General features: G+C 38.1%; 1 protein-coding gene across 3 annotated transcripts in view; it reads right to left on the bottom strand.

The window, feature by feature from the left end:
• Positions 1-16,972, bottom strand: part of CPD (carboxypeptidase D) — a 78,620-nt gene that overhangs the window by 8,177 nt on the left and 53,471 nt on the right. For 2 of the 3 annotated variants that reach the window (XM_064367661.1, XM_064367662.1), the window contains exons 9-17: positions 16,668-16,770; positions 15,904-16,046; positions 14,381-14,550; positions 12,349-12,672; positions 9,606-9,801; positions 7,465-7,600; positions 3,786-3,917; positions 2,843-2,938; positions 2,669-2,733 (exon numbers count right to left, since the gene is read on the bottom strand). In XM_064367661.1, the coding sequence (XP_064223731.1) occupies positions 2,669-2,733; positions 2,843-2,938; positions 3,786-3,917; positions 7,465-7,600; positions 9,606-9,801; positions 12,349-12,672; positions 14,381-14,550; positions 15,904-16,046; positions 16,668-16,770 (1,365 nt within the window). The remainder of the gene's footprint in view (positions 1-2,668; positions 2,734-2,842; positions 2,939-3,785; positions 3,918-7,464; positions 7,601-9,605; positions 9,802-12,348; positions 12,673-14,380; positions 14,551-15,903; positions 16,047-16,667; positions 16,771-16,972) is intronic. The other variant, XM_064367664.1, reaches the window with a different exon arrangement.

The following is a 16,972-nucleotide window of genomic DNA, read 5'->3' as shown; positions in this document are numbered from 1 at the left end:
AATGGCGCGATCTTGGCTCACCGCAACCTCCGCCTCCTGGGTTCAGGCAATTCTCCAGCCTCAGCCTCCTGAGTAGCTGGGATTACAGGCACGCGCCACCGTGCCCAGCTAATTTTTTGTATTTTTAGTAGAGACGGGGTTTCACCATGTTGACCAGGATGGTCTCGATCTCATGACCTCGTGATCCACCTGCCTCGGCCTCCCAAAGTGCTGGGATTACAGGCGTGAGCCACCGCGCCCGGCCGATATAATCTTTTGTGTCTTTAATTTCTCATGGCTTGTTGAGAGTTGCTCTCTTCTAGATCAAATCAATTATGTAACACAGTTAATTAGTACAATAGGCCAGATAATATATTTTATTTATCACTAATACAGCAAAGTGCCTCCCAGTAGTAAGTTCTTAGGAAATACAGGAGTGAAAACAGGCAGAAATGGGAATGAAGTCAATTTTCTAGTTGCACATGTGAATAAAATGATCAGCCAACCACCCATCTGCTAACAACTCCTACTTCATTTGAAGTGGATGGACAATGCTGTCAGAAATTATAGAAGACCTAAATAAATGGAAAGGAGGACAATACTGTAGAGATGTCAATACTACCGTAAGTGACCTACAGTTTCAACACAACCCCTAACAAAATTCCAACATCGCTTTTCTCAGAAAAAGAAAAGCCAGTGCTCAAATGCAAATGGAATGACAAAGGGCCTTGAATAGCCAAAACCATCTTTAAAAACAATAAAGCTGGAGGACTTACATGTTCCAATTTTACAACTTACTACAACAAACCTACATTAATCAAAACAGTGATAATGGCATAAAGGCAAACATATAGACAAATGGATAGAATTGAGAGTCCAGAAATAAACCCACACATCTAAGGTAAACTCATTTTTGACAAAGGTACCAAAACCATTCAATGGGGAAAGAATAGTCTTTCAACAAATAGTGCTGGGACAACTGAATTTCTACACACAAACAAACGAAGTTGAACTCCTACTTCATACCACACCAAAATAAACTGTATCAATGACTGAAATATGACAGCTAGATCCATTAAACTCTTTTTTTAGACAGGTCTCACTCTGTTACCCAGACTGGAGTGCAATGGTGTGATCTCAGCTCACTGAAAACCTCTGCCTCCCAAGTTCAAGTGATTCTCCTGCCTCAGCCTCCCAAGTAACTGGGATTACAGGTGTCCGCTACCACACCCAACTAATTTTTTTGTATTTTTAGTAGAGATGGGGTTTCACCATGTTGGCCAGGCTGATCTCTAACTCCTGGCCTCAGGTGATCTGCCCACCTCGGCCTCCCAAAGTGCTGAAATTACAGGTGTGAGCCACCACGCCCGGCCTTTTACATTAATATGTAAAGAACTCCAGCCTAGGCAACAGAGGGAGACCCCGTCTCTACAAAGACTTAAAAATAATTAGTCCAGCATGGTAGTGCATGCCAGTGGTCTTGGGCTACTCAGGAGGCTGAGGTGAGGTGATCGCTTGGGCCTCGGAAGTTGAGGCTGCAATAAACTGCAAAGGAGCCATAGCCATTGCACTCCAGCCTGAGCGACAAATTGAGACTCTGTTTCAAAAAAACAAAAAAACAAAAAACAGAAAATAAGCGTTGGTGAGGAGAGGATATGGAAAAATTAGAACCCTCAAACATTGCTGGAAAGGAATATAAAGTGATGTAGCTGCTGTGGAAAAGTTTGGTAGTTCCTCAAAAAGTGAAAAAGAATTACAATATAACCAGGCCTAGGTATCCACCCCAAAGAAGTAATAAATACTTGTAACATCAATGATACTTGCAATATTAATGTTCATGGCAGCATCATTTGCAATAGCCCAAAGGTAGAAATCCAAGTGTCCACCAACACATGAATTAACAAAATGTGGTATAAACATAGGGTATTATTCAGCCATAAAAAGGAATGAATTAATGATACATGCTCCAAAATGGATGAATCCTAAAAACATTACGCTAAGTGAAAGGATAAATATGGCATGATTCTACTTATGTGAAATATCTAGAATAGACAAATTCACAGAGACAGAAAGTAGACCGAGGTTCCAGGAGCCATGGGAGAGGGGAATGGGGAGTTACTGCTTAGTGAGTATAGAGTTTCTGTCTGGGGCAAATAAAGTTTAGGAAATAGATATGGTTTGGGGGGTACAAAATTTAATATCACTAAACTGTACAATTAAAAATGGTTAAAATGACCAAAAAAAGTACTGTCAGGTAAGGGCTAAACATGTCAAGAAAGCCATGAGGCAGATGCCATTCACTTTACAATATCAGAAAAGTCATCTATTCTTGCACTCAATGGCTGGTATTCATAAACTCCATTTGTTTTTTGTTTTTTGTTTTTGAGACGGAGTATCACTCTCTTGCCCAGGCTGGGGTGCAGTAGTGTGACCTCGGCTTGGCTCACTGCAACCTGCGCCTCCTGGGTTCAAGCAATTCTCCTGCCTCAGCTTCCCAAGTAGCTGAGATTACAGGTGTCTGCCACCACGCCCAGCTAATTTTTGTATTTTTTAGTAGAAACGAGGTTTTACCATGTTGGCTAGGCTGGTCTTGAACTCCCAACTTCAGATAATCTGCCTCCCTTGGCTTCCCAAAGCACTGGGCTTATAGCCACAAGACATCACGCCCAGCATGTTCTAGAAAGCATACCTTCATGCTGCCCAGGTGACTATGCCATTCTGCTCCACGCATTACTCCTCCTGGAATATTCTCATCTATAAAAGCATTGAGAGATGTGGAATCAAGAAGACCATGAGGTGAACTCCCTTCCCCACAAAAGCAACAATAACAACAGCAATAACAAAAAGTATGGAAAACACCTACCTGATTTATTTGGACAACTGGGTTGACCCATGTGCATGGATGGATGATTATTTGCATAAAGAGATGCCAAATGCTTCAGAGTCTCTTTATTTTCTACTAAAGAAAGAAAAATTTAGAAGTCAATGGAGAAATCCAAACAATTTTTTTCCCCAAGTTAACCTTCATGGATACAAGTCATCTTTTTCTCCTAATAAATTTTGCATTCCACTTAAGTATACTGTTATTATAATTAACCCTAAAGGGTTTTGTTTAGCCCAAGATAATCACTCTAAGAAGACACATATCCTCCTTACTTTAAAAGGTACTAATGGTGAGTTTATATAACAGACTGTCACACTAAAATACTAACTTGTTTTGGTATGTCTTACTGTATTTTGGGACACCATAGCCTAATAATAATATTCTTTGTAAGGTGCACTGAAAACCACCCAAACTATACTGCAACCCCACAGAGATTAAACAAGCAACTGTTTAATTCACCATAAGGTGCAACCACTTAGTCAAAGTTTAAAGCAGTGGAAGCCAAATCTGTACTGTTAGTATTTGGTTACATAGGAGTTTCATAAGGCAGAAACCGTGTCATTCTCATTTTTATTTTTATTTTTATTTATTTTATTTTTTTTTCTCATTTTTATATTATCAATATTTACAGACATACTAATTGCTCAATAATTATTGAGCCTAGGGTCCCCATGCTTGTGAACTAAATGGAATAGATGGAACAAGATAGCTAGACTCAATAAAGCTGGGCTGCCATTAGATCTGAGCTCTCTTCTCCAAGTAACTGAATTGCTGATGTACGTACCATCTTCTTTGGTTGGTAATTTGCTCACAGAGTGTGCTCAAATGCTCACCATTTACAAAAATGTGGAAGGGACATTACTTAATTGGAATTTGCTACCTAAGCTTAAATAGTATATATATGACATGACCTTCTACATACCTGTCTGTACTGGCTTGTCATAAGGGTATGTGACCAGCACAGAACCACCGTCTAAGGCAACAGAAAGACTAAAGTCCTGTTTTTGAATCAAATTTTCAATGATGGCTTTAGTCTCAGGTTGGGAGGCATTATCTAAAAAAGCGAAAAGTCAAATATAAAATATCAAATTTTAAATCAATATGAGTATCTAAGAAAATATTCTCTACTTGAATACAATCAAAATGGTAACTTTAAAAGTTTATAGATAAATATTTTATTTTTCCATAATCTACTATCTCAAGCAAGAAAGATACATTGCAGAAGGTAGGTTAGTCTGAGTTTTATTATGTACTTCTGGATGTGTATATACTAATGACGCTAAGCAAGTTAAAGAAAAATCTTACTGGAAAAACCAAAAAGGATGCACATATCCTGCTTTACAAAAGAATTTAGGGAATATATAAATAACCTACCTGATAGGTAATTTATATATCAATCTCAACTTGAATTGTATCAACAATTCAATCTCAACTTGAGTTGTATCTCCCAGAATTCCCATGTGTTGTGAGATGGACCCAGTGGGGGGTAACAGAATCACGGGGACGAGTCTTTCCCATGCTATTCTTGTGATAGTAAGTCTCACAAGACCTGATGGGTTTATCGGGGGTTTTCACTTTTGCTTCCTTCTCATTCTCTCTTGCCACTGCCATGGGAGAAGTGCCTTTCATCCTCTGCTTTGATTGTGAAACCTCCCCAGCTATGTGGAACTTTAAGTCCAATTAAACCTCCTTTCTTCCCAGTCTTGGATATGTCTTTATCAGCAGTGTGAAAACAGACTAATACTGTAATTTGGTACCAATAGAGTGGGGCATTGCTGAATAGATACCCGAAAATGTGGAAGCAACTTTGGAGTTGGGCAACAGGCAGAGGCTGGAACAGTTTGTTGGGCTCAGAAGAAGACAGGAAAATGTTGGAAAGTTTGGAACTTTTGTTGAATGGCTTTGACAAAAATGCTGATAGTGATATGACCAATAAGGTCCAGGCTGAGGTGGTTTCAGATGGAGACAATGAACTTGTTGGGAACTGGAGCCAAGGGGACTCTTGTTATGTTTTAGCAAAGAAACTGGAAGTATTTTGCCCCTGCCCTAGAGATTTTTGGAACTTTGAACTTGAGAGAGATGATGAGGGTACCTGGTGGAAGAAATTTCTAAGCAGCAAAGCATTCAAGATGTGACTTGGTTGCTGTTAAAGGCATTCAGTTTTATAAGGGAAGCAGAGCATAAAGGTTTGGAAAATCTGCAGCCTGACTATACAATAGAAAACGAAAATCCATTTTCTGGAGAGATACTCAAGCCAGCTGCAGAAATTCGCCTCAGTAGCAAGGAGCCTAATGTTAATCTCCAAGACCATGGGGAAAAGTTCTCCAGGCTATGTCAGAGACCTTTTGGGCAGCCCCTACTATCAAAGACCTGGAGGCCCAGGAGGAAAGACTGGTTTCATGGGTTGAGCTCAGAGTCCCCGTGCTGTGGGCAGTCTAGGGACTTGATGCCCTGCATCCCAGACGCTCCAGCTGGGACTAAAAGGGGGCCAAGGTACAGCTTGGGGCTGTTGCTTCAGCAGGTGGAAACCCCAAGACCTGGCAGCTTCCATGTGGTGTTGAGACTGTGGGTGCACAGAAGTCAAGAATAGACATTAGGGAACCTCCACCTAGATTTCAGATGTATTGAAATGCCTGGATACCCAGGCAAAAGTTTGCTGCAGGGCTGGGACCCTCATGGAGAAGCTCTGCTAGGGTAGTACGGAAGGGAAATGCGGGATCAGAGCCCCCAAACAGAGTCCCTACTGGGGTATCACCTAGTGAAACTGTGAGAAGAGGGCCACTGTCCTCCAGACCCCAGAGTGGTAGATCCACCGACAGCTTGCACTGTGCCCCTGGAAAAGCCACAGACACTCAACGCCAGCCTGTGAAAGCAGCTGGGAGAAAGCCTGTGCCCTGTAAAGCCACAGGGCAGAGCTGCCCAAGACCATGGAAACCTACTTCTTGTATCAGCATGATCCAGATGTGAGACATGGAGTCCAAAGGAAGAAATTTTGAAACTTTAAGATTTGACTACCCTGCTGGATTTCGAACTTGCATGGGGCCTGTAGCCCCTTTGTTTTGGTCAATTTCTCCCATTTGGAATGGCTGTATTTACCCAATGCCTGTACCTCCATTTTACCTAGGAAGTAACTAACTTGCTTTCGATTTTACAGGCTCATAGACAGAAGGGACTTGTATTAGATGAGATGTTGGACTGTGGACTTTTGAGTTAATACTGAAGTGAATTAAGACTTTGGGGGACTGTTAGGAAGGCATAATTGGTTTTGAAATGTGAGGACATGAGATTTGGGAGGGGCCAGTGGCAGAATGCTATGGTTTGGCTGTGTCCCCACCCAAATCTCAACTTGAAATGTATCTCCCGGAATTTCCACTTGTGGGAGGGACCCAATGGGAGGTAATTGAATCATGGGGGCCAGTCTTTCCCATATTACTCTCGTGATAGTGAATAAGACTCATGAGATCTGATGGGTTTATCAGGGGTTTCTGCTTTTACTTCCTTCTCATTCTCCCTTGCTGCTGCCATGTAAGAAGTGCATTTTGCCTTCTGCCATGATTGTGAAACCTCCCCAGCCATGTAGAGCTGTAAGTCAAATTAAAACTTGTTTTCTTCCCAGTCTCAGGTATGTCTTTATCAGCAGTGTGAAAATAGACAAATACACTATCACTGGAAGAAAATGAGAGTTTCAGAAAGCAGGGTATTCTCTGCAGCATTGCTTACAAAAGCAAAAAATCAGAAATAAAGTAAATATCTATCAGTAGAAAATGGATGAATAAATTAGAGTACTGTCATAGATTAATGGCATTATAGATGCCACTAAAAAAGAATGTTGGGCCTGACACAGTGGCTCATGCCTGTAATCCCAGCACTTTGGAAGACTGAGGTGGGTGGATCAGCTGAGATCAGGAGTTTAAGACCAGCCTGGCCAACATGGTGAAACTCCATCTCTATTAAAAACACAAAAATTAGTCAGGCATGGTGGTGGGTGCCTGTAATCCCAGCAACTCAGGAGGCTGAGGCAGGAGAATCGCTTGAACCCAAGAGGTGGAGGTGAGCCAAGATTGTGACACTGCATTCCAGCCTGGGCAACAGAGTGAGACTCTGTCTCAAAAAAAAAAAAAAAAAAAAAAGGAGTGTCAGGTTAGAGATCTGTAAGTACTGAAATTGAAAGGTGTCAATGATATATATTCAATGAAAAAGGTTACAGAATAATCCATACAGTTGGTGATCTCATTTAAGTAAATAAGAAACAGGGCCCTCTAAATCAATACATGTGTGTATACACATAAATGGGAGAGGAGAGAGAATACACATCTCTTCACAACTAGTGAAGAAACATCCCAGTATTACTGATTGAATTTCTATGAAAAACTTTAATTATATTTGCAAATAATAAAGGAGAAAAATTTAAAAAGTTTTCTGCATGTCTGTATTCATTTATACCTTACATTCAAAACCCAGACAAGAAAGCACTCCATTACTCACTGACATAGGATCAACCAATTTACTCCATTGCTCACTGACAAAATAGGATCAACCAATCTTCTAACAAACAGAAAATTATCTCCAAAGTACTTTAATGACCTAAAAATTAGTCTTACTTGTGAAGTCTGTATCCAAATCTTTGCCATGAGCATTTGTTTGTCCTATTTTTGAAGTACAGTCTTTTTCTTGTGCTCTCTCTCGCCCGTCTGGATTTAGTGAAGGGACAATCACAATCCTAGTCCTGTCAACCAACTAAAGCAGAACCAGAAATTAATTAGTTACTAGCCGTATGTAGAATCAACAGGTACCCTCCCATGCCGCAAATGGAAAGTCTACTGTTTATTCTACACACAGTTAATTTAAAAGGAAGAACTAAAATAAATGAATTAAAAATAAAATTTCCTTTTGCTTCAAATTAAAAATAAGCAAAAAACTACTAAACAGCTAATGCTCCCAGAGACCTCCCAGCGACTTAGAAAAGGGATCAGAAACCACTAACTGCAGGCCAAATCCAGTTGCTACCTGCTATTACATATAAAGTTTTATTGACACATAACCATGCCTATTCATTTATATGATTGCTTTTGTGCTCTAATGACAGAGTTGAATAAGTTTCCAACACAGAGCATCTGTCCCACAAAGGAAGGTGATAAAAATAATTTTTGATCAGTGTGATTTAAGTTCATGTCACTTAGTTACACAGGTCCCTTCTGATCCGAATCATGACATCAATTCTTTCCAAAATTGTTTTGGCAAGGCAGAGCTGCTCTGGGCTTCGGAGTAGACACAACTGGGTTTAAATTCTAGTTTTACCAGTTTCTAGCTGTGCGACTGCCTCAGTTTCTACATTTATAAAATGGAGATAATCAGTATCACAGGGTGGAGGATACAATGAGGTATATAAAGTACGTGGTATACTACCTGGCACATAGTATGTGTTCAATAAATACCAGTTCTTTTTCCCTTTCCTAAGTCCACTATGGACAGAGCCAATTAGTGAGTGTTTTAGAAGGCTGCACTCTTTCCTTCCCTTCTCTGAGGCAACCTAGGATGCTTAATCATATATGACCAAGCATCTGGGTCAAAGTTTTGTTTTGTTTTGTTTTTGAGATAAGGTCTCACTGTCACCCAGCCTGGAATGCAGTGGTGCAATCACAGCTCACTGCAACCTTGACCTACTAGGCTCAAGTGATCCTTCCACTTTAGCCTCCCAAGTAGCTAGGATTACAGGTATGCACCACAAGGCACAGCTAATTTTTTAAATTTTTGTAGAGATAGGATATCACTCAGGCTGGTCTCAAACACCTGGCCTCAAGTGGTCCTCCCTCTTCAGTCCTGTGAATTGCTGTGATTACAAGCATGAGCCATCACATCCTAGTCAATGTTCTTTCTGTAGTTACGGATGGCTAAAGTAGACAATACCATATTGTTTTTTCTAAAATCTCTTAGCAGCCAAGACATCCAATAATTTTTTAAGTATTTCATGAAAAGGAAAACTATATTGAAAAACTAGTCTTTCACTAGATTTTTCAATATAGTGTCCTAATTATAAGTAATTTAGAATGGAAGTCCCTCAACTTAGAATGTAAAGAACTAGCCGGGTGCCATGGCCCAAGAACTGGCCAGGCACCATGGCCCACGCATGTAATCCCAGCACTTTGAGAGGCCAAGGCAGGTGGATTACAAGAGGTCAGGAGTTTGAGACCAGCATGGCCAACATGGCAAAACCCCGTCTCTACTACAAATATTAAAAAATTAGCCGGGTGTGGTGGTGGGCACTTGTAGTCCCAGCTATTCAGGAGGCTGAGGTGGGAGAACCACTTGAACCCAGGAGGTGGAGGCTGTAGTGAGCTGATCCCAGGAGGCAGAAGTTGTAGTGATCGTGCCACTGCACTCAAACCTGGGTGATAGAGCAAGACTCCGTCTCCAAAACAAAACAAAACAAAAAGTAAAGAATGGTGAATAAAGACTGAAAGGGTAGCATGGCTATTAAACAAAGGAGTAGGAAATTGAATGTAAATTTTTAGTATTCTTTCCTGTATGCCTCTTAAGATATACAAGGAAATATAATAGAAAGACACTATTAACAAAGAGTATATACTACAAAGATGGTTCCTTTTTGAAGAGTAAAGTTCAAAATGTACTACAAGTAACTTGACAAAATCTAGCAAGAAATTGAAAACTTTAAAAATGGTGGCATGATATTAATGTTGAGCTTTTTCCTTTTAAAGCGTTTCAACCCTGTCTATTCTCTTACTTGGGTAACAGCTGGGTTCTTTTTGTAGTTCAGGCAGAGAAATTCTGCCAGAGCCAAAAGCAGTTCAGTTCCAACTGGAGCATTTCCATGGATACCAGCAACAAAACGAATCTTTGGTTCTTCAGGCTCAGATACATTGGGCTTATTGGAGATTTCAAGGGACCAAATGTGACGATATTCAGCGCTCTGTCCCAAACTTTCAAAAACAAGAAACAAAAATCAGCAAGTAATCAAATACTATGTTAATGCTGACTTATGGACTTTAAAAATAGAAATGAAAATAAAACACAAGAAGTTTTTAAAGAGTGAATCACTGTATCAGAAAATCTTAAGAAAATTAGTTTTCCTTGACCAAAGAACATCAAATAGAAAATATTATCAGATTTAGAAAAGATGATTTAGTTTAGCATCCTCCCAAATGCAGTCGTTCTCATACGATCATCATAATATTTGCCCTATCTTCTATAATCTATACTACTATTTAGTTAATATATATCTTTTGTACCAACTCACAAATTAAATTTTTATTAAAGAAATATTTAAGTATGTATGAACATAGAGAACCTCCCTTATTTATTTATATTATTACTATATTTTTAAGAGACAGGGTCTCACTCACTATGTCACCCAAGCTGGAATGCAATGGCTTGCTCATAGCTCACTGCAGCCTCAAATTCCAAGGCTCAGTCTCCCAAGCAGGTGGTACTACAAGTTTGCACTACCATGCCTGGCTGATTTTTTTTTTTTTTTGAGACGGAGTCTTGCCCTGTCACCAGGCTGCAGTGCAGTGGCACAATCTCGGCTTACTACAACCTCCACCTCCTGGGTTCAAGCAATTCTTCCACCTCAGCCTCCCGAGTAGCTGAGACCATAGGTATGTGCCACCACACCTGGCTAATTTTTTTGTATTTTTAGTAGAGACGGGGTTTCACTGTGTTGGCCAGGATGGTCTTGATCTCTTGACCTCGTGATCCGCCCGCCTCGGCCTCCCAAAATGCTGGGATTACAGGCGTGAGCCACCGCACCCAGCCACCTGGCTAATTTTAAAAAAAAATTTTGTAGAGACAGGGTCTTGCTATATTGCTGAGGCTGGTTTCAAGTACTTCTGCTCTCAAGTGATCCACCTCAGCCTCCCAAAGTGTGGGGATTATAGGCATGAGCCACCACCCTGGCCCTCCCTTTTTAAATCTAAATTAATTTATGTAAATAAGTCACTTTGTACTTTACTATAAATGCAACACCAGTTTCACAGTAAAAATAATTTATGAGTAGGGAAAAAAATAATGATTCAATGAAAATTAAACAATGGTCAAATACTCTCCTTGCTCAAGAGTTTTAAGCTTAGGTCTGCTTTCTTTAGCATAAAGGGAGATTTACAAGAACTGGACAGAAAAAATATGATCATATTAAATTGAGACAAATTAATAGAAAAGTTATTGCTTTCTCATGATGCTGTTAAATGGTACTTAGTGCCTGTTGGTGTACCACCTAAAACCTTGTGCTCCACCACTGGCATGTGTGGCATATTGAGAAAATATTTAACTAAAAAGTGTGTCTTAAATTCAAAGGTTAAAAAAATTAAACCAACTAAGTAAACAGCAAAATAATGTCCAATGTTTGTTTGTTTTAGAGATAGGATCTTAGTCACCTAGGCTGGAGTACAGTGGCGTGATCATAGCTCACTGTAAACTGGAACTCCTGGCCTCAAGCGATCCTCCCACTTGGGCCTCCCAAAGTGCTGGAATTACAGGTGTGGGCCACTGTGCCCAGCCTGGTTTTATTTTAAAATAAAAAAATATATGAACTCTATGGAACTAAGATTGTATGATATTAAAAGCTGAATAGCCAAAAATATTCAAGAATCAGTTAAGGAAAAAGGTAATTGGTATTGCCAAAGAAAGTAAGTAGCACTCTGCACCTATGAACATTATAAATCAGAATTTGAGAAACTGAGTTTTCTGATGAAATTAAAAGGACCACTGAAGAAAGACAAAGTAAAAATAATGTTCATGAGATTTGAAGCAGAAAACTATAAGCTCAAGGCAAAATGTAAAGACTTTACCTACTATAGGCAAATCATAGGAATCAACACATCACAGTAATAATTTTGGAGTAACTGTAACAAGATCTAAAATGAAACAGTGAAAGTAAGGCAGAACAACCATCAGAAAGTGAAGGTAAAGGCTATCTCAGCTATCAGTTTTACATAAGTCAGGACTGCATATTTTCCCTGCGACCTTTGATCATACATGTTCCTAAAACTTCAAGTAAGAGACTGTGAATAGAGACTAGAAGTAGGACAGCAACTAGGTTTCACTTTCTAATTAAAAAAAAAAAAAAGTTACACATAATTTCTAATAGGTGAGCTTATAGTTCTAAATTCCTCCCTTGCCCCAAGCAAAATAAACTAAATAATATTTAGTCAGAACATATTAATATATCTGTAGCTAAGTGATGAAAAGCGTTTTGCAATCAGTCAAAATAATTATTAGGAAGAGTAATTTTACATTTCCCGGAGGCATAGACTATCAACTTCTAATCTAACAAGTAATTCTCCTGAAAGTTCCCAAGATTCACTATTAAAAAGATCTCTAAGCAAACACCTGTTGCAAAATAAGTAAACTCCAACTCTCTATCATTCAGTTCTCAAATATTTCTACATAAATTACAACAACTATTCAACATGGCAAATGCTGATTTTACTCTCTTTAAAAGAAAAAAGACAGTAGAAAGTGACACTTACCTGGTAAGATTTGTAATATGTGGATAGTTCATTACAAGTCCTCTCAGAAACTCTGATAAATCTTTGTAGGAATGGTATCGATAAAGCGCCAGATTTGAGGAAGAGCGTAACATGAGGGTTTCCAAACCATTTTCAGCTGAAAGGTCTTTAATTAAAGTTTCAAACTCTTTAGTAGTTGGATCGCTGGCATCATCGGTGCTGGTGCTAGCCCCCTTTCTCTTCTTTGATTCATTGTTTGAATCTGTTGAGGATCGAACAAGTGTGAAGTTGACCTGAATAGCACCTTCACTCTTGACAGTCACATTCTTGGTAACTGGATTATACCTATGATAAAGGAGACAGATCAGAACCACACTCCTGCAGCTAGAGTACCCAAACCCTGGGAAAACAGGTGTGCAGAGAATGTGTGAATCCTTGAGATAAATGTGATGCATCTTCCTAAAGAGACAAAATTTTAACGTTGAGTAATTTATTATTTTTAATACATTAATAAAGAACAGACATGGGTATACTACAACATGTAAATGGATTTTTTTCATTTATATATATTTTAAGACAGAGTCCACTCTGTCACCCAGGCTGGAGAACAGTGGCACCATCTCAGTTCACTGAAACCTCTGCCTCCTGGGTTCAAGTAATTCTCTTGCCTCAGCCTCCTGAGTAGCTGAGATTACAGGTGCCCACCACCACAACTGGCTAATTTTTATATTTTTAGTAGAGACGAGGTTTCACCATGTTGGCCAGGCTGGTCTCAAACTTCTGACATCAAGTGATGCACCCGCCTCCACCTCCCAAAGTGCTGGGATTACAGGCGTGAGCCACCATGCCCGGCCTGGGTTTTTAAGATTAAATATATGACTTCAAAAGAAAGATAATGTTTGTAGTGGACACTCCCATGTCTCCTGAAACTTGAATTCACTTGTACTCTATCAGGGTATATGGGTGGAAAAGTTGGAGAGGTGCTAAGTTAGGACATTCTTGCCAAACACATCCTTCTCACCCTGTTTCTCAGATCCCCTGCTGATTTAGTTAATACTCTTCCAAAATGGAAGAATCACAGAAAGACCTCATTACTCATTAGTGTGAGGTCTTAACCTATCCATTTATGGACCACTAGATATATGGAAACCATTAAAAAACAAAGGCAACAACTAAAATGTGTTCATATATTTACCCTTATTTCAATGGGTATTCAAACTAACTCTTCAACAATAAGTTAGCTAGTAGGAAGAAGGGAAAATATCCTGTGGTAACATCTATACTTATCAAAAGATAAAGAAAATTACAAGAGAAACCTTGTATCTACTAAAAACACAAAAATTAGCCAGGCATGGTGGCACATGCCTGCAATCTCAACTACTTGGGAGGCTGAGACACAAGCATCCCTTGAACCCAGGAGGTGGAGGTTACAGTGAGCTGAGAGTGTTACTGCACTCCAACCTGGGGAACAGGGAGAGGCTCCGTCTCAACAACAACAACAAAAAAGTTACTAGCATGTCAAATAGATTTCATTGCTTTGGGCTTGCCTTTATTTAGCAAATAAAGGGAATGAGAACCGTTCTTTCTATGCATTTTCTATGTTCTTTGTGCTTCATCAACTAATACTTTTGTTACTCTTTTAAAGGAAAAACTGTCTTGAAAACATTTCCAAGAAATTCTACCACAAATTGGAACTGACTTTATAGAATTACTTTGGCCTAACTCTCCTTTTAAATAAAAAAACCCTAAGGCCACAAGGACCAGCATTTGATGTGTATTCTAAAGTGTCCTGTTTAATGTCCAGGTTGGAAGCATGTCGCAATGAGTAAATAAGCAATAACTAGAATATTTCTCCCAGGAATCTTTTTATTTTTTTCATGTACTCTATCTGCCACTAAAGCAGAGTCAAAGGTATAACAAGCCCTAAACTTCCCAGCAATACATTCAAAGTTGCTTAACAGGCTCTCTAGGACATTCTGGTAATAACCTTCTAGATTGGAGCCATGTTTGTCTGTCCCCCAAGCACTCAATTTCAAAGCATTTAGTCACTTACCCACGAGCAGATGCTGTGATTTTATAAGTTCCTGGAACCAAGAGACGCCAGTAATCTCCAGTTTTGTAAGTAGTCACTGGGTGATTAATTTCAGCAACACTAATGGTGGCATTTAATATACCCCTGCCATCTGTGGCATCTAGAACAAATCCTTTGACACCCTGATGAACCTGGATTAAGTACAAGGACACCAGATTTCAATAGTAAACATCATCTAATTATCTTGTGAGGTCATATTCAAAATAACAGATTGTTAACACAAATAAATGGAACCAACAGGAATTTAGGAGTTCAGAGCTAAATGTAAATGTTCATTAATATATTTCTGACGGCTAATTTTTCATAGGCTTTGTTTCTCTTTATCATGAAGAATATAAGTAATACTGTTTATAAAGTTTAGCATATTCTGATTTTTCAGAATATGACATTCTACAAGAAAACAGGCCCAACCTCTTCAAAAGGAAATGGCAATTTTTTAAAAATGGAAGGACTCTTCTAGATCAAAGAATAGTAAAGAGATATAATAATCAAATGCAATGCATGAAACATGACTAGATCCTGGTCATAAAATACAGGTATATAAAAAAATATAGCTATAAAATTGCATTTGGGGGACAAGTATGGAAATTTAAATATAAACTAAGTATTAAATAATATTAGAGAATTACTGTTAATTTTCTTGGGTAGGATAGTAGCATTTACAGATAGTATGTAGGAGAATATCCTTATTTTTAGGAGATAGATGCTGAAGTATTTAGGGGTAAAATACCATGCCTGCAATTTATATTAAAATAGTTCAGTCAAAAATATGTGTGTATATAAATAAAATTTACATTAAAATAAAGCAAATACAACAAAATGTTAAAAATTATAAATCTAAGTATAGAATAATTATTGGCTAGTCATAACTTTTTTGTGTATTTAAATTTTTTCAGAATAAAATGTCTATAAATATAGCAAACAAACTCATAGCCTTTATGTCACACCACGCAGGAAAAAGAAAAAACCAGAAATATACTGGCACAAAGTATTAGTCTGATTATGCTATTTAACATTAGCACATTTCTTGTACTCTTTCCCTATTAGCCACCATACATATCCAAACAAAAGGAAATTAATCATTTCACGGTAAATCACTGGCAATAAGAAAAAGAATAAAAACACTTACTCCACAGCCTATCTTTCTAACACTTGGTAAATTATTAGGTGTGTATCCAATTTATGTTGGTCTTTTATAAACACAGAGTAAAAAGTGACCACTAACCTCTAAGAGCGAAACATCACTAACTTGTTTAATTATTTTCTTCAACTTTTCCTCATGCATACAAATATATTCATTTCCATCCATGAATTTTCTAGATAAATATACTAAACCCCTTGGAATATACAAATTGGTTACATATACTAAAACAAATTGAAATTTTAAAGAGTATATTCTAAAATCACTGCACAAAAACCATGTGTACACACAAAAATCTTTTCACCCTAAGGAGAAATTTCATACTTCACTCCCGAATAGTCACCTGTTTCATAAACTGGATTAGAGATCTTCGATTCTGTTCCCAAAAATTTGGCAGCTCTTTCTCAAATGGGTATTTCACACAACCTAGTTCAATAGTCACTTCAAAGCAATTTGTTTGTAAATAGTTCCAGTCCTGCATACCTCCTAAGGGATAAAAATTAAAATTAATCACTCTGAAGTTCTAAACAGCTCAGATTTCAAAAGGTAAGCAATATTCCTAGTAAAAAGCCAAATTCATCTCTTATTAGCATTGACTGAAAAACAGTAATGTGTTCATGTGAGGGCACTTTGATGGTTGTGATACAAGCAAAACACCTATACTTTCATATTTACTTGTTTAAATATAGCTTACACTCTTCCTATTAGCACATGTAAGATTCTTTGTAATAGCCAGAAGTAAAATGTAACACTTTAATGAAGTTTTAGTGATTAAAGTGTTACATTTTACTTCTAGCTATTACAAATAGCTATACCTTCATGTTTAATTGTTCAAATATAGCTTACACTCTTCCTATTAGCACAGTAATAGCCAGAAGCAAAATGTAACACTTTAATAAGATTTAGCGCATTATTCTTACGCAAACCTCAATGTACATCAAACATAAAAGTAGTTGAAAAGATTATTTAAATATTTCAAACTATTTAAACAATGTTTTAAAAATAATGATTATTTCTCAAAATTAAAAGATCAGTAACTAATAGTACCATCTAGGAAAGCAGGAAGGCCATCAAGTTTCTAAGGCCTTGATATAAAAGGATCTTTACCTGGGACATTATACCAATTAGCTCCATTTGTTATTCCATGAGGAAAATATTCATTAGGGTACATATTCTTGCAAGGTCTACCTTGAAACATCTGGGAATTTTCCTGGAAAAACAAAAACAATCTTTACTTATATTTGTTTGTATCTCCATCAAAAAATTCTGGGAAGATACAGGAAAATGATAAAAGTAGCTTCCAACAGGGTGTGTGAGGGGTGGAGGTGGGAGTGGGGTGGGGATATGAGCAGTGAGACTTTTCAGTGTATAGCTTTTTATGCCATTTTGATTTTTCACTATGTGAACTTCTC

Source organism: Aotus nancymaae, unplaced genomic scaffold (genome assembly GCF_030222135.1).
Source record: "Aotus nancymaae isolate 86718 unplaced genomic scaffold, 86718_ANA_hifiasm-v0.15.2.pri h1tg000072l, whole genome shotgun sequence".
Lineage (NCBI taxonomy): Eukaryota > Metazoa > Chordata > Mammalia > Primates > Aotidae > Aotus > Aotus nancymaae.
The sequence above is the reverse complement of the archived record's forward strand: the minus strand, read 5'-3'. Positions and strand labels throughout refer to the sequence as shown.